A 22,526-nucleotide genomic window follows, 5' to 3' on the forward strand; every position below is an offset into this window, starting at 1 on the left:
CAGCAGGAAGCCTAAGGAACTAAAACAAGCAAAAAAATGTACCTTTTCAAGTAGAGGGACCATCGTCCATTGCTCTGGAGCTGATTTAGCTTTTGAACGCGTAGTTATGCCACCATTGGACTTAAACAAAAAAAAAAGTAAACTTTTTTTCAGGTGGCACGAGTATTAATTGAGAAAAACCAAATAGAAAGGTGTAGGCAAGACCTGAACTGGACGGCCCGGGACATTGACCTTCACAAGTTCAGGATGTCTGGTGGAAAGTAACAAAGCCAGAGCTGAAGAAGTGACTTTGATTTGATAAGCTCCTTGTATCTCCCCTGGAAAAAAATATTTTCAACCGACCATGAGTCAGAATAAATTTTATTTAATCCTATAAAGAAATGGAAAGCCTACAGTAGAAAACACGTTATAGTATGCCTCGCATAGATAAATAGATCTCTAAATGAAAAAACGCTTGCCTTGTTGTTTAGTCCATTCTGTCATAACATACACAAAGGAATTTTCATGGCCTTCACAAGGTACACTAACAAGTAGGTTGATGAATTGATCCACAGCAGGAAAACTCATATGGACCTGCCAAATCAATGAAGTGGGTCAAAAGACAGCGGTGAATTCCCACAAACTTTCCGGATATAGAATGCACCCTATAAAGTAGAGAAGACCCAGACAAGATAAACCATTCCATTGAAAGCTAAAGAAAAATACCAATCTAGCAAAAATCAGAAGCAAAGAGCTTCTCAACCCCATTATTTGAGCAGACTGCATCCTTCTTATGAGAGCAATAACAAGATCCCGGATATGTTGTGCCATCTCTGATGGAAAATGCAAGATAAGCTGCAGAATGTATTTCCCAGCGAAAAGAGATCCAGAACTTTCAAGATCAGGATTGAGAAGCCTGCATCAAGGCAGAGATTGAAAAGTAAAAAAAAAAATGCAGTTTCCAAGAACCATTGGTTGGACACAATTTAGGAGCCCCGGACACGAGATTTTTCTCAACACACTTTTTAATCGATTCATCTTATTGCAAATGAAATATAGCAAATGTAAGTGCATACATACAACATTGTATGTACTACTACTTACAAAGTGGAACATGAAAAATAAATATAAGCAGATAACAGTAAACTTTCATTGTTTGACAGAATTGGAAAAACAAAAAAGAGAAGTTAACCAAAGACATACCTTGAAGCTGCATCAAGCAAACTTCTTATTGCAAAACCACGATCACCACTCCATGTAAGTAACTCTTGTCTTCCACCAGAAACAAAAGTTGCCAGACATTCTGTTGCATTCTGATCAATTTAAAAGGCTACTGATGAATCACCTTTTATGGAGCTAAAATACTTTATACATAGAAATCAACGAGGCAAACAATGGTACAAACACAAATATATCACCTGTAGTTCAGTATGGTCATCACTTTGAAGGATAATACGGATTACAGCATCAAAACAGAAATCATATGCAGCTTTCACTACATCATTTGGGGAACCCTGAAATATATTAGGACAGAGATATGCCGACAATGAATCAGAAACACACCATAATAATGTTCAACCAGAACCTTGCCATATAACTTGCCTTAAGAAGCATAGTTAAAAGATCCAATGATCCGGCCACTAGTCCTTCAGGCTGCTGCTGAGGCTGATCACCACCACGGATATGTTATTAGAAGGGGATAGCAAAGAAGAGAACAAGGAAAAATGGCAATAACACCACTCAGAATCATTATCCAAAACCATACTTTATTTAAGATCGGTCCAATGTATGGTAAGATACGTGACGTCAATGGATGAAGGCAGCCAGGTGAATTCTTTATTGCCTGCATGAAAGTCATGATATGAGAGGTTAGATTCTTAGATAAAACCTATTTCATATTCATTTTGAATAATATGAGAGCTGGTATAAGATCAAAATATAGAAATAGAAGAAAGATGTTCGCCCAAGAATTGAGCTGAAACATAGGATGAAAATGCCAGTCAATTCCCATTATTTACCTCCAAGACCTCAATAACATCAATACTTATAAACGGATCAGAAACATGTGCCACCCACACATTAAGGATCACAGGGGAGATAATTGACTCGATTGAAGCTGATGCTTCATGGCCTACAGAAAAGGATAAAGAAATACATAAATAGGAGAGAAATATTAAAAAATATGTTACAAAATTTAAATACTTAGATTAGGAAAATTCATTTTCTACGGTCGTCTTTGGTCGCATTACCAGCCTTAATTGCTTGTTGAAGTGTTTCAAGCACTAGAATCAGGGTTTCATCTGAAGCCTAAAACATGCGAACCAAGAAAAATAATGTTAAACGATAAAATAGAAAGATCAATTCTAACAAAGCAACATAAGTAACATTTCACTATAAAAAAAATTATAACATTCACCTGATGTAGAAGTTCGGTGAGAGATGAAAATAAATTCATGATCTGAGGTAGAATAACTGCTCGGTTCATATCAGGTAGGAGCTGCAAAAGTGCCCGGCATGCACCTACTTTGACAGATGGTGGTCTGTTCGTAACAGTATATTGCTAAGAAAACATTTCCAATAATCACTAAGAATCATTGTGGAAGGGTAATAACATACATGTCCATGCTTATAGCTCTAATGGCAGCATTGAGAAAGTGCTCCAAAACTCCAGGGCTGGTCTGATCAACACATAAAGACTCACTCGAGTATGCTTGATAAAAAGATTATTTAGGAGAAGCAGAGAAAGCAGATTACCACAGCGGAGAACTTAGCGACTGCCGTAAAAATACGGGCGTAAAGAAAAGGACATTCATGAATCCCTGTTTAACAGAGGTTCAGGTCATGTTTTTTGTTTCTTTAAATGCCAGAAGACAAGGAGATGGAAGACAAGGTAAAACTATATGATCCTCACCGATTGCATTATCTTCCATTATCATTTGCTCGACAAGTTTAGCCAAATTGGCAGGGTTCATTCCAGGGCCCTAGAGAGAGAAACATATTTAGTGTAAAATGTTCCCAGCACAAGGGACATCATACAGTATACATGTTTGTTACAGAAACCACTAACCTCTGCTTCGACAAGCTGATCTGATAGAGAAGCCAAAACAAAGAGTGCTGCTTCTCTTATCTAATAAACGTAAGGCACAAACTCCATGAGAAATAATGGCTGGGAAATAACAGGTACAAGTAGAACAGTGTGCAAGCTTACCCTCCACCACGTTGAAGAACCAGCTGCCTTTTCTTGTTGAGATTCATGGAACCGTCTTCTGACAGCATCTACAACAGCATCAACTCCCTCCCTACCACAACAATTCACCACCTCCTCCAATAAAAGTATTCCTGTGTTGCGAAAGGTCATCTTTGTAAGCATGGCAGACAGAAAAATATCTTTAGAAACCAATGTACCCACCACATAGATGTCCGTGGAGTTACATTATGAGAAGAATGGCATCTGAATGCCATTTCTAACTTGATAATTTAAATATGAAATTGAATTATACTTGAGAACAGTACGAGACTGTACCAGAAATACGGCAGTTGTAGCTGCCATCATCTTCATCGGCCACAAATTGATTTACATCTGCGGACCATGTATGAACCTGAAGAGCAGCCCTAAATGAGAAAGAGAAAGACAGAAAAATCCTGCCCTTTGACAATGTGCAACATGTAAACCACATACGAAATCCATACATAGCTCACCTATTTCAGAGAGTTTTTTTTGTTTTTTGAAAACTGGGCATAATGACAAATGTGTCACATTCCCAGACAATAAGAATACATAAGAGTCTGAACTGGAATCTAAATTTTAACAATGTTCCCAAGTTTTGCAACTATTTTCCACAGATGAAACTAATACATGGCTAGAAAAGACATAGGAAGAATTAATAGAGCTATCAATCACAGAAAAAGGTTCCAGCAGTTAAAAGGAATTAACAGAGAGAGAGAGAGAGAGAGAGAGAGAGAGAGAGAGAGAGATATTTGCAAATGTTCTAACATTACAACTCTCCAAAATTGGCATCAACACTCGAACCAAAACAGTTTCAAAACTGTTGTAGCTATTGTGATACTAACATCATCATTGTTGCAATGACCTAGAAGATAGAAATATGAGAAGCAAGAGAGATCTGAACCTCAGACATAACAAACCAATTGCTCTACCAGATAACATGTCAACTAAACATGATGGGCTCGTTAATTTTTAACTAGACTGATTCAGATTATGTTAAAGCATTAAGAAAAACAAAAGCATAGCATCAAGGTGAGCTAAAGATTGTAACACATCAATACCTGTTGTTCTGTCATTTGAAGAAAAGCGATTGTGTAATATACCAATTGTCTGACATTATTTGAAACCACCTGAAAATTAAATAATTTGAGTAAAATGCTAGATCTGAACAAAACATGCACAGAACAAGAAGGTTCTAGCAGTACCTTTACCAGTCTTCTACTGCCAACAACTGTTGTCAGAAACTCCAATAGCTGCAGAAAGAAGATACATATACAAGAAATCCTCAGTCCAACTTAGTATTCATTAGAATATCACAATCTATGAGAAGACAGTTCTATACACAAACTGTTTTAACTCTCACAAAACCAATAAAGAACAGGGAATTGAGCTCTTGAGCATCCAAAAAGAAAACAAAAAGGATATTCATCCGCAAAATGATCTCATAAGACCTGAATGATGAAGGTGTCAAGACTCTTTTCTTCACCATCAGAGTCGTATCTACCATCATATGCATCTTCAGCACCTTCAATTGATGATCGAAGATAAACTCGTAGAGATGACTCAAACGTCTGCCACAGTGGCTTCGTAATAGCTGCAAGAACATGCTATTATAAATAAGTGATGCTTCACTAGCAAAGGCTAAAAACGAAAGACATTGCCATGAAGGAGACATACCCCTGAATTCGCTTTCAACAAGATTAGGGAAATTCTGGGCAAATTGATTCAAGCACTTTAAAACCTAAGACGAGGAGACAAAAGGGGTATGATATCAGAATTCAGTTGCTTGATATGAAGAACATAGTACATCGAAAGACAAGTCAACCTCCATTCTGAGACTCCAATCATCAGGATCCTCAGGTTGCACAGGATGTTCAAAAATAAGTGAAAATTGATCCATCCAACCCTTTAGCACTGGCATCACTAGATCCATAGTTTCTGACTGAACATAGACACTTACATTTGTCAATTGATGGCTGAAGAATGTATTCGAGCAAACATCAAAATTTACACATAAAACTAAGTTTACCAAACCAATACCTCATATACTCCACTCATTGCTCCAAGAACAGATACGCAAGAATAAACAATTTGAAGGGCTTTTCCACGCAGATATGTGTCATAGCTCTGCATACACAGACATATAAATATCTTTCAAATCTATAGTAGCAGGTTTTATAACAGCCACATCTGCTGTAAATTCCATTTGATAGTCAAACAATTAAGAACTATGTCACAAACTCACTTAAACACTAGTCTGATACTATCAAAACCAATCACTTGAGGAAACAAACCTGAGGAGAGGATACGACTGCATGCAAGCAAGGAAACAGAACTGGTACCAGAGACGGCACCACGTTATCATCCAAGTCACCAGAGAGAAGAGCAAGGCACCTTAAAGCTCCATTCACTACAGAATGTGGCAAGACAGAACCAGCACAACAAAAATCCTCAGGACTGTTCTCGATGAAAGGGTAATGACATGAGAATAAACTCACCCCCATTAATGTTGTTGCGATCATTAATCAAACCCAAGATAAATGGCAACAACTCAGGCCACTCTTCAGGCCAATCATATGTAGCAATTGATGCTACAGCCATACTGATAGCCGTACAGATTTTCCTATTTGAGTCATCAAGTGAGGACAAAAGGAGTCCACGTATAACAGCCTGATAACATAACCAAAAGGAATAAAGTGAACTCTCGCAACAGAATATTAAGACATCAAATCAGGGACATGCAATGACCTTTTCCTCACTCGAGACAACGGGATATTCAAAACCCTCCTCGTCCTCCCGCCAGTGTCTCTTAATGAATTGCTTTAATAAAACCGCAGCTAGGTAACCACAAGTTAAGTCCTTCTTCCACGATACCAAAAAAAAGCATACAACTTCGTTATATTAAAAACGAGGGGGGTTGTAGTGAGAAGAAGGAAGATCTTTTTTGCGAAAAGGATATCTGTCGCATTCCCAAAGAGAGCCCTTTGTTGGCTGCAACATTGCATAATGCGGCGCCAAATCCTACAAGAAAAAGGGAAATCAATTCAGAACCTTAGCCTTCGTTTATTATCTTCTACACCCAAGACCCAGAAATAAAGACAAACAAGAACAATGGTTTGTTCCTCGTTTTCAGTAAGAAGTCGGGCAAACCCATCGAATGTTCAACTCTCACTCCAAGACAAGCATTCATTCATATAGATTATCAGAAGGGTTCACTGTCCGTAAGACACAAAATAAGTACGAAATTCAGAATCAAAATCAGACAAAGGAATGTCTTTGACAAGAACCCAATAAACGATGTCGCAGACCTGGTTGACGAGAGGCTTGATTGAGTGAGGCCTCAGCATAAGAACGAATGTCCTGGATGGGATCGAGAGTTGCAGACAAGCAATCTAGAAGCCATCGCTGATCTTGGTCGACCACCATAGCCGTACTTTTACCAAAACAAACAAAGAAAGAGAGAACAAGCCCTAATTCCAAGATCGGATGAAGGGTTCTGGAGTAGTGAGATTCTCTTGCTTTCCGAATTTTCCCGCTCTCCTAAAGAACGTTCGAGCGAGACTGAACGTAGACAGCAACCCCAGCCTTTGATTTGGGGCCTCTTATAAAGGGGAAAATGGAAAGAGGCGACAGTGACAAAAATGTAATTAACCTCAACAAGACGCCGTTAAATTATGTCTAAATCAGACCGAACCGAGTTTTGCCGTTGGTTTTTAATTGGTTTTGATTTATTTTGGTCCTCCGTTGAATTATCCTCCAGAAAATTGTAATCTCCATAAACAAAACTTTAAATATATGTTTCATAATAAATATAATGGCATTTTTATAACCCTTAAAATAGTAAAATTGTTTTTTTTCTAATGATTATTAAAGTTGGAATTAGCGACCGGTATGAACTAAACCGGAACAGGGTTGAAACGATCACCAAGAGTGGCAAAAACGAAATTAATTCAAAATACATGAACTTTTTTTGTAACATTTGATCTCTACACAAACACAAAACGAGAGCTGAGCTAAGGAGATAAATCTGTGACAAAAGTCGCGCTTTTTGCTTGGTTGGTGACTTCGTCTTCTCCATGCGTATCCTCAAAAACCAACATTACCAAACTAAGAGGTTCCCCGATGAAGGGGTGTGCTTCTGGTTTCGCCGTTAATGGACAATAAGGTTCGGCATCTGCTTTCTTCTGCCTCCTGTTCTATCAAGTTTCAAACTTTCCGTTGTGGTTTCCATCATTAGAGGCGAATCCATGGCCAACGTAGAAGAAGATGACCAGTTATGGAACAGGTCGAACACCCATTGTCCGAACCAGAAAAAAGATGTGAAGTAGGGTCAGACCTATCTGTAAACTCTTAGGCTTTTTTCTTTATACTTTATAAGTATATGAATATGAGAGGAGAGGAAGAGAAATACTCAAAATACTCCTTTATATTTCTTTTCTTTTTCTTGTGTTTTGTTGTTGTTATGAAAACAACTCAAACTTACACATATTTATGCTACTCTTAGGAGGATTCTAGAAACTCTTAATAATATCATAAAATTAACTTAGTGTAGAATTCTAGGAATTTCTTTGAACACAAAATATCATGTGTGGACTTTGAACACAAGTCCCTAGAATAACCACATGGTAGAACAAGTTTATGTTCCAACAGTAGTCCCCCTTAAACTTGTTCCTTCTCAAACGGTGACTCTGAGTTGCTTCCAAAATGCTTGTAACTTATCCTTCACTTTGATCCACTTCCTGTTATCTTCTTCAAATCCAGTAGATAGACAGAAATTAGTAAACTCATCGTCAAACATAGATTCTATCGGTTGAGTTGTATCATAAATCTCCTGAATACTCTTCATCTTTCTCACGGGTGCACTACAAGAAAATCTTAATATAGCGACGGAATTTGCGACGGAATTTTTATGTCGCAAAGAAATTACGACAGAATTTGACGAATTTGCGACGGAATGCGAAAATTTTTATTCCGTCGCAATTAGTCGCAAAATCCGTCGCAAATTTGCGACAGAATACGACGGAAACGTTGTCGTCGCAGAACCAAACATTATTTGCGACAGAAATTTTAAAATTGCGGATTTGCGACAGATAGTTCTGTCGCAAATATTAATTTTATTTATTTTTAAATTAAAGTTATTTATTTTTGGGATTTGCGACAGACTTTTCTGTCGCAAATCATAATTTCATTTTTTTATTATTTTCGATGAAAAATTTCAAATTTTTGCGGTTTATTTTTTGTTTTTCGACGGATTTGCGACAGAAATTTCTGTCGCAAATCTAAATTTTATTTTTTCCGCTATTTTCGATGAAAATTTTTAAATTTTCGCGGTTTATTTTTCGTTTTGCGACGGGTTGCGACTGCAATATCCGTCGCAACACTTAATAAAAGCTGCGACTTCGTCTTTCTCCTCGAGACTTCGAATTTTTTTTAAAAAAAATCTCAATCTTCTCCAATCTTCTCCAACAAATTGTTTTTCTTCAAAATTCGCCAAGGTATGTGTATATATATCGTGTATATAGATTTGTATATGTATGTGTTGTGTATATATATATATATATATATGTGAATGTGAATATGTTATGTGTATGTGTGTTTGTATATGTGTATGCGAATGTGTATGTGTTTATGTATGTATGTGTATGTGTGTGTGTGTTTATGTATGTGTGTTGTGTATGTATGTGAATGTGAATATGAATGTGAATATTTGTGTATGAATGTGTGTTTATGTATGTGTGTGTATATGTATATATGTGTGTATGTAAATATATGTATATGAATATATGTGTATGTATATATATATGTATATAAATTTATGTGTATATGTATAATTATGTGCATATGTTTAATATATATGTATGTGTATGTAAATTTATGTGTGTATATATGTGTATGAATGTGTGTTTATGTATGTGTATATGTGTATGTATATATATGTCTATATGTAAATGTGTATGTGTATGTGTATATATATATATATATAAATTTATGTGTATATGTGTAATATATGCGTATATGTGTATGTGAATATACGTATATGTGTGTATATGTATAATATATTTTTTATATTTTTTTTTAATTAAAAAAAAATATTTGCGACGGATTTTTCTGTCGCAAATCCGTAGTAAACGTAGATTTTTTTATTTTTTTAAAATATTAAAAAAAATAAAATCTGTCGCAATTCTGTCGCAAAACTCGGATTTGGTCCGTCGCAACTTTGCGACAGATTAACGACCGGCAAACTTTTGCGACAACAATATACGGACAGAAATAATTCTGTCGCAATCTGTCGCAAATTTGTAATTGCGACAGATATTCTTTTGTATTTGCGACAGATTTTTCTATCGCAAATTTTGATGTTTCTTGTAGTGGTGAGTTACTAGAATCGCCGCTATCAAAACGGTTCTGGATAACTCGGGATGGTGAATTCTCCTCAACTTCTTCGAGAATGATCTTTTGCGATTGACTGCTCTCATTCCAATCCCAACTCTTCTCCTCATCAAACTCAACATCTCGAGACATTATGATCTTGCGAGTGTCGGGATTATACAACTTGTATCCCCTGCAATTTTCACCATAACCCAAAAATATGCATTTCTGACCTTTATCCTCAAGCTTTGTTCGCCTTTCTTCCTGCACTTTTGCATATGCCACACACCCGAAGATTCTGAGATTATCAACCTTCGGCTTTCGTAAGCTCCAAGCTTCCTCCGGTGTCATGTCTTTGATTTTCTTCAATGGAAATCTGTTCAACAAATAAACAACACATGCAATAGCATCTCCCCAAAACTCCTTAGGGACTTTTCTCTCATTAAGCATACATAAGACCATATTCAGTATAGTCATGTTCTTCCTCTACGAAACTCTGTTCTGCTGTGGTGTTTGAGGCATGGTAAGCTGATGAGAAATCTCGTGTTCCTTGCAAAAATTCTCAAACTCATTTGATGTATACTCTCCTCCACGATCAGTCCGCAAGTACTTGATTGGGCATCCACTTTGTTTTTCCACCATACTCTTAAACTCTTTGAATTTGGTAAAAACTTCTCTTTTCTCCTTGAGCATATAAATCCATGTCTTTGCACTGTAATCATCAGTAAATGTCAGGAAATATATATCGATTACCTCCATTCGATGTGGGATTGATGGGTCCACAAACATCCGAATGCACCAGCTCAAGGGGACATGCCGCGCTCCATGACTTGTATGTCGGAAACGACTTCCTTTGCTGCTTTCCCATAACACAAACTTCACACAGATTGTTAGGAGCTGCAATCTTGGGTAACCCAATCACCATATCCTTCTTCTGAAGTAATTCTAATGCCTTAAAATTTAGATGCCCATATCGAAGATGCCACAAAGTTGAATTATCTAGAGTCGTTACCTTCAAACACCTCGACTCATTAAAGCTCAGTCTCAATGGAAACATTCGATTCTTCGTCATCTCCACGGTTGTGATCATTTGGCCATTTTTATCTCGCATGGTTAGACATATTCTTCAACCTTACATCAAAACCTTTCTCCAACAACTGACCCACACTCAACAAATTACTTTTAATATCGGGAACATAATAGACATTCGAGATGCAAACCTGTCTCTTGTTCGGGAAGGTCAGTGTGATATCACCTTTTCCTTCTATCGGTCTTTTTGAACGATCACCAAACGTGATATTACCAAAACGTCTTTCGTCAAGCTTCCTTTCTTCCGCACATATGATTCGATGCTCCCGTGTCGATAAACCATGTAACAGACGGTTTCGACTCATTGCTTGGCCCGACCTCATTTTGGGATAACATCAGCACTTGTTCTGCCCTATCATCTTCTTTTTCCACCATATTAGCTTTCTTTCCACCATTGTTATCGGGATTATGCCAACATTCATAAGAGTAATGACCGAACTTCTTACAAATATGGCATTGAGTTCCGGATTTGTCATACCTTCCTCCATTGTTTCTCGGATTATGCCAACAATCATTAGAGTGATGGCCATATTTCTGACAAATGTCACACTGTATCATGGACTTATCGTATCTCCCTCCATTGCTTCTTTCAAATCCACGACCACGACCTCGGTTCCAGCTTTGACCTTGGCCACCTTTTCCACCACGACCATACTCAGCTTGATTTTCTCCATAATCGTTATGGTTGTTGGTTGGCACCCGATAATTTGATCTAGGACCACCTCGTCCGTAATTTCCACCTCTTCCTCTTCGGTGTTGATAACCTCCTCTTGAATTTTCGATCTTCAAAGATAGCTTCGCTTCTAGCGCATGCTCAATGGATTTTTCTTCTCCTTTTCTCCGATTCAGTCTGTCTTCAAACGCTTTCAAAGAACCAAGAAGTTCTTCCACCGTCATCGTATATAGATCCTTCGATTCTTCAATCACAACGGCCACGGAATCAAATTTTGAGTCAAGGGACCTCAAAATTTTCTCCACGACCCGAACATCCTTCAACGTCTCGCCATTTGTCGACATTTGATGAACAATGGTGATTACCCGTGAAATGTAATCCGAGATCGACTCAGAATTCCCTTGTTGTATACTTTCGAATTGCGATCGTAGAGATTGCAACCGAATCTTCTTCACTTTATCGACTCCTTCATAAGATTTCTTTAAAATTTCCCACGCCTCTTTGGACGTCGTCGCCGAGGCAATAAGCTCGAACGTTACTTCATCAACTCCTTGATATATTGTGAACAACGCCTTCTTCTCTCTCTTTCGTAGATCTTTGTGATTCTCCTCTTCATTCTCTGGTATTGTCTCCGATTCGACATAACCGTTCTCCACCATGTCTCATACATCAAGGGACCCGAGAAGAGCCTCCATTTGGATACTCCACCTACGATAGTTGTCTTTCGTAAGTTGCAGAACTTGCGATTGGATCGAACTCGTCGATGCCATGATATCCCGGCTCTGATATCACTTGTAAGCTCTTAGGCTTTTTTCTTTATACTTTATAAGTATATGAATATGAGAGGAGATGAGGAGAAATACTCAAAATACTCATTTATATTTCTTTTCTTTTTCTTGTGTTTTGTTGTTGTTATGAAAATAACTCAAACTTACACATATTTATACTACTCTTAGGAGGATTCTAGAAACTCTTAATAATATCATAAAATTAACTTAGTGTAGAATTCTAGGAATTTCTTCGAACACAAAATACCATGTTTGGACTTTGAACACAAATCCCTATAATAACCACATGGTAGAACAAGTTTATGTTCCAACACTATCAACCATTACAGGCTTCATCTTGGAAATCCATGTTCTGTTGGCTCGGACAATTCCTATTGCTCTTCGGTCCCATCCATTCTATCGGTCAGTGGTGAAATTTGTTCTGAAAGTTCAGTCGTGGATCCCCAAAAAGGGCCCACCGGACTCGTTGTCATCTTCTATATATATACTTAAGTTCTGTACCTGTGGCTTAGACAAAGCAAGTTAACAGTATCTTCTCTTGCCCATGACATGGTCAAAGTCAAAACTATCATTGTAACACACTTGTTCATATACAACAGGAATATGTTTGCGACGACTTGACTTGTGTATGTTTTCATGGTAAGTATACGATATCTAATGCTGTATATTCCATGGTAAGTATACATTAAAATCTCCAAACCGTTTCAATGATTTGGCTTTTACCATATATATAAACTTGGCAAGACAAATTCTGTCGCAATATATCGAACATTTTGGTTTGATTAGGTGTTAGATTTGCAATCTTTCCACGTTATTGACAGCGACATGGAATTTCTGCTGCACATTCTCTTCGTCTTCTTAATGTCATTCTCCCAAAAGCTATGGAGACTTGACGGTCCAGTCCACGGAACCCTACCATTTCGATTCTACGCATCCACGTTACCGTTCGCCATGCTGTTGATAAGGTATGGTGTTCATCTCCGCCGCCAAAACCCGATAGTCTCCGGTTGTCTTCGGTTTATGGGTTTCGGATTAGGTTATTCTGTTTTGTTTGGGTATTTGGCTTGTCTTCTTCCGGCCACTTTCGTTCCGGTTCCCTTGTTCTGCTTCTTTCTATCTATGCTTCTCCATCTGTTACTCGGTTGATATCTTCATGTTCCCCAATTCATATGCAGAGAAATCGATAACTGTTTTTATTTTTGTTTTTAACTAATAACTGTTTTTGTTGATTCTTCTTCTTTCCTTTTTGGATCGATTGCATGCTTGATATGTCTCTTTTGAATGTTGGAAGATATTTCGAGATCTTGATATGTTATCTTTTTTGTACCGGGAAAAGGAGGAGCTTTGTGTTACATCAAGTTCAATTCCAGATTCATTAATCATCTTTTTCATTTGTTGCGGCAACATTGTTATCTTTTTTCAGTAATTTTATCCTTTTGAACTATACATATACATATATATATATATAGTACATGTATGATGCGAAAGACGGCCGAGTTCAACAGATCCACCGCTACTTTTGTCGGACCGGAATGAAATTGTTGTTCAAAATTTGTGGCTTAGGTGCGGAACAAAGTTTAATATGCAGTACATAAAGGATAGCATTATAATTTACTGTAATTTGGGCTTTCTCTGAGTTTGTCTCTATATACTCGATTGTAGCTCTAACTATTTATCGACCAATAAATTACCAATCACGTTAATGTGTGGTGGTGTACGTATTTGTATAAATATTGAAAGTAAGAGAAGTTTGGAAACATCAAAAGCTCACCTTTGTTGGGGAGATTATTTAGCAAATTAAATAATCCAAATTATAATTTTCTTCGCAATAAACGTTTTTTTGGGAGATAATCCTGTTAAATATGGATGTAGAAAAATGTACTTAGAAACTAAACGACCAAAATTTATTTATTTATTTTATCAATATCTTCATGGAAAGGTATTATAGTAAAATCAAAGAGACGAAAATTAGTAAATCCGACAGGTATAGTTGAGATAATCTAAGGTATTATTGACGTCTAATGAATTAAATGAATACAGCATTTTATTTTCTTGGATAAATATGTTAGATTATTTCCACTGTATTATATAATTTCATCAGAAATGGCGAGGAAAATGCCATGGGCGGGTTCAAGATTTTGAATCCGTCAAATGTCAATGGGAGTGACAAAGATATAAAGAGTTTAATTTAATTCTCAAATATCAGAATATGTGTTTGGTTATAGACATGTCTATATAAATGTTTAATCAAAGCCCCACATTCATAAATAATTGCATACTTATTACAATATATACTCCCATAGTCTCACGTATATCTCAAATTTATATTATTTTATAAGAAAGTTGGAATAGAATCAATTTGTTGTCCTCGTTATTGGTGAATAGTTATAACCACTGGATTTTTTTTTTTTCGGTAACCTACCATAGGATGATTATATTGTCTTAGCATAAATACGAATTTAAGCACTGATATTTATGTTCCACTTGATGAGAATCGAATTCTACATGTTCGCCCCTAGCAAAAAAAAAACTACTTTTGGAAAAATGGAAAAAAAAAATGATTTTTCTATGCAACTAAGAAAGGTGGACACTTCAAGGATTTAAAAAATATAATTTTTCTTAATTTTTTTATTGACAATGATATAAAAGTATTTATATACATAAAAATTATTTTAAGTATGATACTAAACCTAATCGGATAAAAAACTGAAATATTATCTCTAAAATAATAATATGTAGATGACAACCTAATATACGCTGATTTTTATTAAAAATTCTTACAATAAGGAATATAAAATTCTTGCTTGCCGGAGAAACCATTGACTTTGTCTAATTGATGCAAGTGGTCTGTCGAAGGCCACGTTATCAAATAAATAATATTTAACAATGATATCAGTGGCGGACTATATATATAAGCAACAGTATAGAATCAGGAAGCAGATCTTCTCGGTGGTACAGAAAACTCTCATTTAAATTGGTTTTTCTCGTCAGAAGAAAAACCATGGAGATAATATCTTCCAACAGATTAGAGATTGCACGATTCCTTGTGCTTTTGGTCGTCGGAATCGTCTTCACGTTATCACAAATCCCGTTCGAGAAGGTCGATGGAAGTCTCTTGCCCGCCATTATATTCAGAGAAAACCCTAACTTGTTCTGCGCTTTCATCCTGTCTGTTAATTTCATGTTGTTTGGTTCTGTAACTTCGATCTCTCTTCATGAACGTTATCCAAAAGCCTCATCGTACTGTCTTCTTCTCGGCGTAACGGCCACCGCCTCAGCTGTAAGCATAGTTCTGCTCTGTCTGGCCATGCCCTCTGTCGCGAAGTTTCTCCTGCTGGTCACGAGATGCAGAATGTTCGCCGATGAATGATGATAATTTTTAGTTATCTATTTCCTTGAATCCCTCTGGTGCGTATTAAGGTGGTTCATACGTGTGTTTACATGTATATACACGCGTCCTACTGATTCATTGCCTGTATAATCGAACTTTAGCTTGGCCGTTCAGAACATTAATTAGAATATATATATATATATATATGTATGTATGTATGTATGTACCTCACTTTTTGCGTGAGCAAAGGGATAAAAAGGGTATTTTCATGTGAATTATATTTGTGTAATGTTGATGTATTGTATTGCCAATAAGCTAATTAATTTGCATGTAACGTTATTAATATAATGTATGGTGTGGTTTGTTTCAATCACGTAGGGCAGAGCTAAAAGATGAAGAGATGTTACAAAATCTTAATGCAATCGTATTAAACATTCATAAGATTCCATTAAACGGGGCTTTGGATTTTCACATATATAGCCTACATGCACCAAACAACGAGAAAGATAAAAAAATTCTGGCGTATTCACGTTCTTCAGTTAGAAGCAACACGTCCGTATATATTAATATTATAGTTACAAACTAACCTGCCTTAAGCTGTAACTAAACAGATCATTAATACACCTAACCAGCTTCGTTTTTTTTATGTGTGTAAAGCGGCATTATATCAAAAATACACTCCGTTATTTTGAGTTCAACGTATATCTTTCTCCAACTGTGACTCTTTAATTCATGTGACAAAAATATAGTCTGGTCAGACTAATTCATTATGTTCATCTCTAACATATTTCACTAATCATTTCATAAAAACATTATAAATTACACGTTATGACCAATAGGACCAACATGTGATTAGATTATATTTCTGATCACGTGAGCCAAAGAGTTACGGTTAGAGAAAGGTATGTCTTGAAATCAAAATAGCAAAGATATGTTATTTTTAATTAATAATGCCCGTGTCAATCTTCGTTAAATTGAGATCAATTGATAAGGTCATTTAAAAACCAAAAGGTATATACTAATTAAGGAGATGATCAACAGCACAGTCGAATTCTGGTTTACTAAAGAACCGTACAGTTTTTTAAAGTTTGGTTCCCAAGATTCTTGTCGGGTCAGTAAACCTTCTCTTAATTATGAAATGTTAACCTATATTGAAAAAAACAGTAGTGTTTAACTTTTCAAATTTATATGCTATACCAAAATAACTTATATCAAAATGATTTTTTTTTAAAGGTGAATAAGAAGAACCAGAAGAAAGACCGATTATTGTCGGAATCTCTATCAAACGTTAGTGTTACTTGATGCTTCCTTCGAGGTCATACGTCTTGCTCTAATGAACGCGGTTTTCTCTATGAAGAAGTCTACATATCTTGAGCCAACGTGTCCATTTATATATATGTATGTATGTATATATTATATGTCGTCATCATTTCTGCATACGATTCATATCGGATATATATGAAAGTTTCTACAGCCAACTTTTTTTTCCTTCTTTTTTTTTTAGGTCGTGAGTTCCTATCCTTGTGATGGCATATTGCGAGAGCATTATTAGCCAGCGATTTAAAAAAAAACATAAGTCTTAGTTGACACTTGGAAATACAGGAAGATTAATGACATTTATAATAATAAATATCAACAAATTGGTAGGAATTTTACGGCATATAATTAACTATTTTTAACAAAGACCCACCATTTTTTATCATTACAAACAATTACGTGCCCGATCTTTATACATATATGGTTCAATTAAAAGAATTTCATAAAAAAACAAAAGCACAAAACTATATGGAAAAATGGAATATAATTCTAAAACCACATTGATTTTGTTATTAAGAACGTTAGCAGGCATGAATGGTGACTGCCACTATAATATATATTAGCAATTGCTATTCTCAATTTTGTTTTCCTAATTTAATATTTTTTTTTTTAAATTATAGCATATATTTTTCCTCCTGTTCCAAAAACTTATTTTCGTCAAGTGGGAAATTGAGACGTGGCTTTCTTTTTATTTATTGTAGTGTAACCCTATCCTAATATTAGTTACTATTAACCGATTAATGAAACAAGCTAGTTGAAGCCGTATTGTCAATGAATTAAATCAAATCGCAGGTGTGTATATATATAGTGATAAATTGGAATAAAATTTAAAAGTCACAAACAAATTTAGTCTTTCACTAAGATTTTTAACAGCTGCCCGGAATTCAAATTGATTGTGTTATCACGTATGTAAAAAATAAACTAATTCCACAAAAAAAAATGTAGAATAAGAAAAAAGTTTGCCAAGTCAAATTAGTGTCGTCTGAAGCAAACATTCCCACGCTTTTTGTAAGAAAAAAAAACGGGTCAAATAAAGCGAGACAAATACATGTATGTGTGTGTGTATAGATACACCCTGTCGTGTATCAACATCAGTACCAGTTCTATAATGGTTACGAGTTGGCGTTGACATCAATATCAAAACGCAACTCTGTATTTTTGATGGATTACTTAATCTGAGGACGACTAGAAAAATGCTGGTTTACCTGCAAAAACGAAAATGGAACGCAACGTTCATAAACCCTACGACGAAGCATGATGATGAGTATCATCAGGCCTTGTAGTGGAGTTATGGTAACCATCACATGCATGTCAAATGGTACGATCTCTTATAACATACATGCATCTTTGTGGAGTTTACACAGCTGATGAATTGTTGGGCATGAGCTTTTACGATGATTCCGATGATTTACAATGTCAGAAACCTTGTTGGTTTCCTCTGGAATTGCCAGAGAAGATGAAAGCTGACCCTACTCTTTTGCTATATATATAGAATCCACTATGTCTTGCATGCATTAAGAGTTACATTGTTCATCTCTATCTTGTTTACAAAAGATTAACTCGGTTTCTTACGTGTTTCCCAAAAGCTGGTTCTTCCGTGACATTAATTGTTTTTTTTTTTTTTTGCTTCATGTGTATTCCAAATAAAACCTCTAAACTACTCATATATATATATATATATATATATATGGTTGTTGGATCTTAGAAAGTATCACCGATCGTAAACTCAAAGAAAGTATATATATCCTTCTAATTAAGTTGTTAGGGTTCCATAAGAACCCTCCGTGTCACAATGGCTTAATCCTCTAACGAATTAGTGAAGATTTTTCCGTGAGATGAAAGACTTCAGCTAAACCCACGACAACCTTTTTCCCACTTAAATTTTTCCTGGAGGAGGGAAGAGTTCTTACAGAGAGAAGAGCGCTATTCCGGTGGGATAGGGTTTGTAGCCCTAATTTAATACAAGTTACCATTTTTATATAAAATAATAATTGTTCTTTCTAGGGTTTCGGTGCTTATTTACTGTTTAGTCCCTCGACTTTATTATATCATGCAAGGCCAAGGGACAGGGACCCTTCACATTTCCACCAAAATTCGCCAACTGAACTAGCTAGACAATTCACCTCCGATCTTCGATCTCTCTGAAATCGGACTCTTATGGCGCTTGGATCTCCCAATAGCTTAGATCCTTTCCCTGAAATTTCTCCTACCAGCAGCAGGCGGCTCCTGGGAAGCCGCGGTGAATCCGAATCATCAAGATCAGACGAGGTGTCGATCAACTTGGAAAATGGAACCGCAATCACCCCCCCCTCCACGTTCAACGAATCCCAACCTCCACATAACCCTTCTCCCGCTCTTTAAATAATCCAAATTATAATTTTCTTCGCAATAAACGTTTTTTTGGGAGATAATCCTGTTAAATATGGATGTAGAAAAATGTACTTAGAAACTAAACGACCAAAATTTATTTATTCTCTTCCTTCCCCAGGGGCAACGCTTCGGAACGCCGTTGACTTAGTGGTGAAGAATTGGAACGGAGGAGGAGGTCAAGTCCATGGCCCCCCTTTAACCGAACTCGATGCTCGTCAGATTGCTATCACTGTCAATAACTACAATATCACCGTTTCAGCGGACGCCGAATCGGAGGGCAAGGGCTGGTTCCACCGCTTCTTCATCAAGATGGAGGTGGCAAAACTATGGGTCATTTTAATTGTTCCTACGGTTGTTTACAGCCTCGGCAACAAACTTCTTCCGGGGTATGCCACTACAAAAAAAGCGCTAAAATACGACGGACATTGTGACGGATATGTCCGTCGCACTAAAATTAACGACGGCTAACGATACAGACGGAAAACAATCTGACGTAATCCGTAGGTTTCCGTCGCAACATAAGACGACGGAATTTGACGGACTATTCCGTCGCAAAATCTTTGCGACCGAAAACGAGGGAATTCCGACGGAAATATTCGACGGACTATCCGTCATAACAAGTGGCTACGGATACCGACCGTCTTCTCCGTCGCAAGTGTTACGACGGAAAAGTTCGACGCAGTCCGTCGTTTTTAGCGACGGATATACGACGCACCGTCTCCGTCGTATAGTTAGGTAAGAAACCTGTTTTTTTTGCTCAGAAAGTCCGTCGCAAACGGTCGCATTCCGTCATTTGTTCGGTAGTCCGTCGGTATCCGTCGTAGGGTTAGGTGAAAAACGTGTGCCGACATCCGTCGCAAGTCCGTCGCAAGTCCGTCGCAATTCTCAAGAATATTACCCCGCGCGTTTAGATCACCATCGACAAGCGAAAAAAAAATCCCACTAAACAAAAAAAACACAGAAAAAAAATGTCTTTCAATACAAGAAGATGGATATATGAAAGAATAGATCCATACACAAATCAAATATGCAAAGATTTTGAAGAAGGGTTGCAAACGTTTATGGCGTTTGTTACATCTCAACCGTCATATATCGAAGGATCGAAACTTCCATGTCCGTGTGTGAAGTGTGAAAATACGAAATGGCAGTGTATTCAGCAAGTCTGGAATCATCTATATCGAAGAGGGTTCATGTCCAATTATTATGTTTGGCTAGCTCACGGAGAAACATTGGACACGACGTCTTCATATGGTGTAGTTAATCAAGTCATTATCGATGAGCAGCCAAACGAATTTCAACAAGGAGAAAGAAATCCGTATTCAGAAATGGTGTTTGATGCGTTTCCCAATGTCGGTCAATCGTCTTACGGGGAGGAAGAAGAGCCAAATTCCGAGGCTAAAAGGTTCTACGAGATCCTTAATACATCGAGCACTCCAATATATGAAGGATGCATTGAAGGTCTATCGAGATTGTCGTTGTCGTCACAATTGATGAACATGAAGACTGATTACAATATTCCGGAGAAATGTATGAACGGATTTAGTCAGATGTTCAAACAATATCTACCAGAAGGTAATACTGCAACAGAATCGTATTATGAGATGAAGAGTCTGATGCGGAAGTTGGGGCTACCGTATAAAAAGATTGATGTTTGCGAAAACAACTGCATGATTTTTTGGAAGGACGACGAAGGATTGATGCAATGTCGGTTCTGTGGGAAGGATCGGTATCGGCCACGACGAAAAGCATCCAAAAAAGGCAAGTTGATTCCATTGAAAAGAATGTTTTATATGCCTATTACAGATCGATTGAAGAGATTATATCAGTTTGAGAAAACCGCATCACATATGAGGTGGTACGACGAACATTGTACTCCAGAAGGGGAAATCATCATCCATCAGACGGGTTAGCATGGAAACATTTCCAACAGGTATTTTCTGATTTTGCTCAAGAGGCTAGAAATGTTTATCTAGCGTTATGCACAGATGGGTTTAATCCATTTGGAATGTCGGGTCGGAACTACTCTGTATGGCCGGTGATTCTAACACCGTACAACCTACCACCCGGAATGTGCATGAGTAGAGAGTTTTTATTCCTCTCAGTACTGGTTCCAGGACCTACACATCCTAGAAGAAGTTTAGACGTGTTTCTTCAACCGTTGATAGAAGAGTTGAATGAGTTGTGGAGTGTAGGTGTCACTGCATACGATGTGTCGGTGAGGCAGAATTTTTTGCTTCGAGCAGTTCTTTTATGGACGATTAGTGATTTTCCAGCTTACTCTATGTTGTCAGGTTGGACAACACATGGTCGTCTAGCGTGTCCATATTGCATGGATGAAACTGATGCATTTTGGTTGCAGCACGGACGAAAAATGAGTTGGTTTGATAACCATCGGCGTTTTCTACCAAGAAATCACGTGTTACGACGCAACAAGAAGAATTTTCGAAGAAATATAGTTGTTGTTGATTCTGCGCCACTTGAACATACCGGGGATGAAATTTTACTTGAACGAATCGAAGAATGTGTTCGGTCACATGGATTATCTACTACATCAGTGGTTGGTGGTAACGGTCATTTACCGATTGAAAGATATGGTGATTATCACAACTGGCATAAGAAGAGTATATTTTGGGAATTGCCATATTGGAGACATCATAAATTACGACACAATCTTGATGTTATGCATATCGAAAAGAATTTTTTCGATAACATCATTAATACAGTGTTGAACGTTGCTCAGAAAACAAAAGACAATATCAACTCAAGGAAGGATATAGAGTTGATTTGTTCGAGGAAGGATTTGGAACTTACACCTGATGGAAAGGCGCCGGTACCAATTTTCCGTGTGTTTGGAGAAGCGAAGATGAACTTTTTTAGATGGTTACAGGAAGATGTGAAATTTCCTGATGGTTACTCGTCAAATATTTCGCGATGTGTTGACCTCGGAGGAAAAAAATTAACAGGTATGAAGAGTCATGATTGTCACGTCTTCATGCAACGATTGTTACCTATTGCATTTGCAGAGATACTTTCGGAACATGTCAACCAAGCTATATCATGTATGTTTTGTTTCGTAGTAGCGATTTTAATATTACTTAAGATCTTTACACGTGTGATTTAGTTATATGTTGATATTGTATTTATAACCTCATGTTTTTGAACCGTAGGAATTAGTAACTTTTTCCGGGAAATCTGTAGTCGGACATTGAAAAATGAAGACGTCCAGTTGATGAAGCAAAATATTGTTCTAATTTGGTGCAATTAAGAGAAGATATTCCCACCATTTTTTTTTTGCTGTGATGGAACATCTGCCAATTCATCTACCACGAGAAGCGGAACTCGGCGGTCCGGTTCAGTTTAGGTACGTATATACATTAATATTGT

At 37.0% G+C, this 22,526-nt stretch overlaps 2 protein-coding genes across 2 annotated transcripts in view; both read right to left on the reverse strand.

The window, feature by feature from the left end:
* The window catches only part of LOC104808446 (importin-9), an 8,004-nt gene extending 1,211 nt beyond the window's left edge, over positions 1 to 6,793 (reverse strand). The window contains exons 1-28 of the mRNA XM_010534126.1: positions 6,514 to 6,793; positions 6,165 to 6,226; positions 5,954 to 6,046; positions 5,704 to 5,875; positions 5,500 to 5,615; positions 5,246 to 5,332; positions 5,031 to 5,147; positions 4,883 to 4,946; positions 4,657 to 4,799; positions 4,411 to 4,458; positions 4,267 to 4,335; positions 3,503 to 3,578; positions 3,188 to 3,318; positions 3,047 to 3,106; positions 2,891 to 2,960; positions 2,734 to 2,798; positions 2,596 to 2,657; positions 2,396 to 2,519; positions 2,229 to 2,286; positions 1,998 to 2,110; positions 1,745 to 1,822; positions 1,582 to 1,644; positions 1,398 to 1,493; positions 1,183 to 1,292; positions 706 to 895; positions 459 to 573; positions 205 to 317; positions 43 to 120 (exon numbers count right to left, since the gene is read on the reverse strand). Of these exons, the coding sequence (XP_010532428.1) occupies positions 43 to 120; positions 205 to 317; positions 459 to 573; positions 706 to 895; positions 1,183 to 1,292; positions 1,398 to 1,493; positions 1,582 to 1,644; positions 1,745 to 1,822; positions 1,998 to 2,110; positions 2,229 to 2,286; positions 2,396 to 2,519; positions 2,596 to 2,657; positions 2,734 to 2,798; positions 2,891 to 2,960; positions 3,047 to 3,106; positions 3,188 to 3,318; positions 3,503 to 3,578; positions 4,267 to 4,335; positions 4,411 to 4,458; positions 4,657 to 4,799; positions 4,883 to 4,946; positions 5,031 to 5,147; positions 5,246 to 5,332; positions 5,500 to 5,615; positions 5,704 to 5,875; positions 5,954 to 6,046; positions 6,165 to 6,226; positions 6,514 to 6,631 (2,691 nt within the window). The 5' untranslated portion in view covers positions 6,632 to 6,793. The remainder of the gene's footprint in view (positions 1 to 42; positions 121 to 204; positions 318 to 458; positions 574 to 705; positions 896 to 1,182; positions 1,293 to 1,397; positions 1,494 to 1,581; positions 1,645 to 1,744; positions 1,823 to 1,997; positions 2,111 to 2,228; positions 2,287 to 2,395; positions 2,520 to 2,595; positions 2,658 to 2,733; positions 2,799 to 2,890; positions 2,961 to 3,046; positions 3,107 to 3,187; positions 3,319 to 3,502; positions 3,579 to 4,266; positions 4,336 to 4,410; positions 4,459 to 4,656; positions 4,800 to 4,882; positions 4,947 to 5,030; positions 5,148 to 5,245; positions 5,333 to 5,499; positions 5,616 to 5,703; positions 5,876 to 5,953; positions 6,047 to 6,164; positions 6,227 to 6,513) is intronic.
* Positions 6,794 to 10,891: 4,098 nt separating this feature from the next.
* On the reverse strand, positions 10,892 to 11,995 carry LOC104824636. The gene has a single exon (XM_010556748.1). The coding sequence runs from the start codon at positions 11,993 to 11,995 to the stop codon at positions 10,892 to 10,894; it is 1,104 nt and encodes a 367-aa protein (XP_010555050.1).
* Between the last annotated feature and the right edge of the window lie 10,531 nt (positions 11,996 to 22,526).

This window comes from Tarenaya hassleriana, unplaced genomic scaffold, assembly GCF_000463585.1.
Source record: "Tarenaya hassleriana unplaced genomic scaffold, ASM46358v1 Cleome1, whole genome shotgun sequence".
In the NCBI taxonomy this organism is placed as follows: Eukaryota; Viridiplantae; Streptophyta; class Magnoliopsida; order Brassicales; family Cleomaceae; genus Tarenaya; species Tarenaya hassleriana.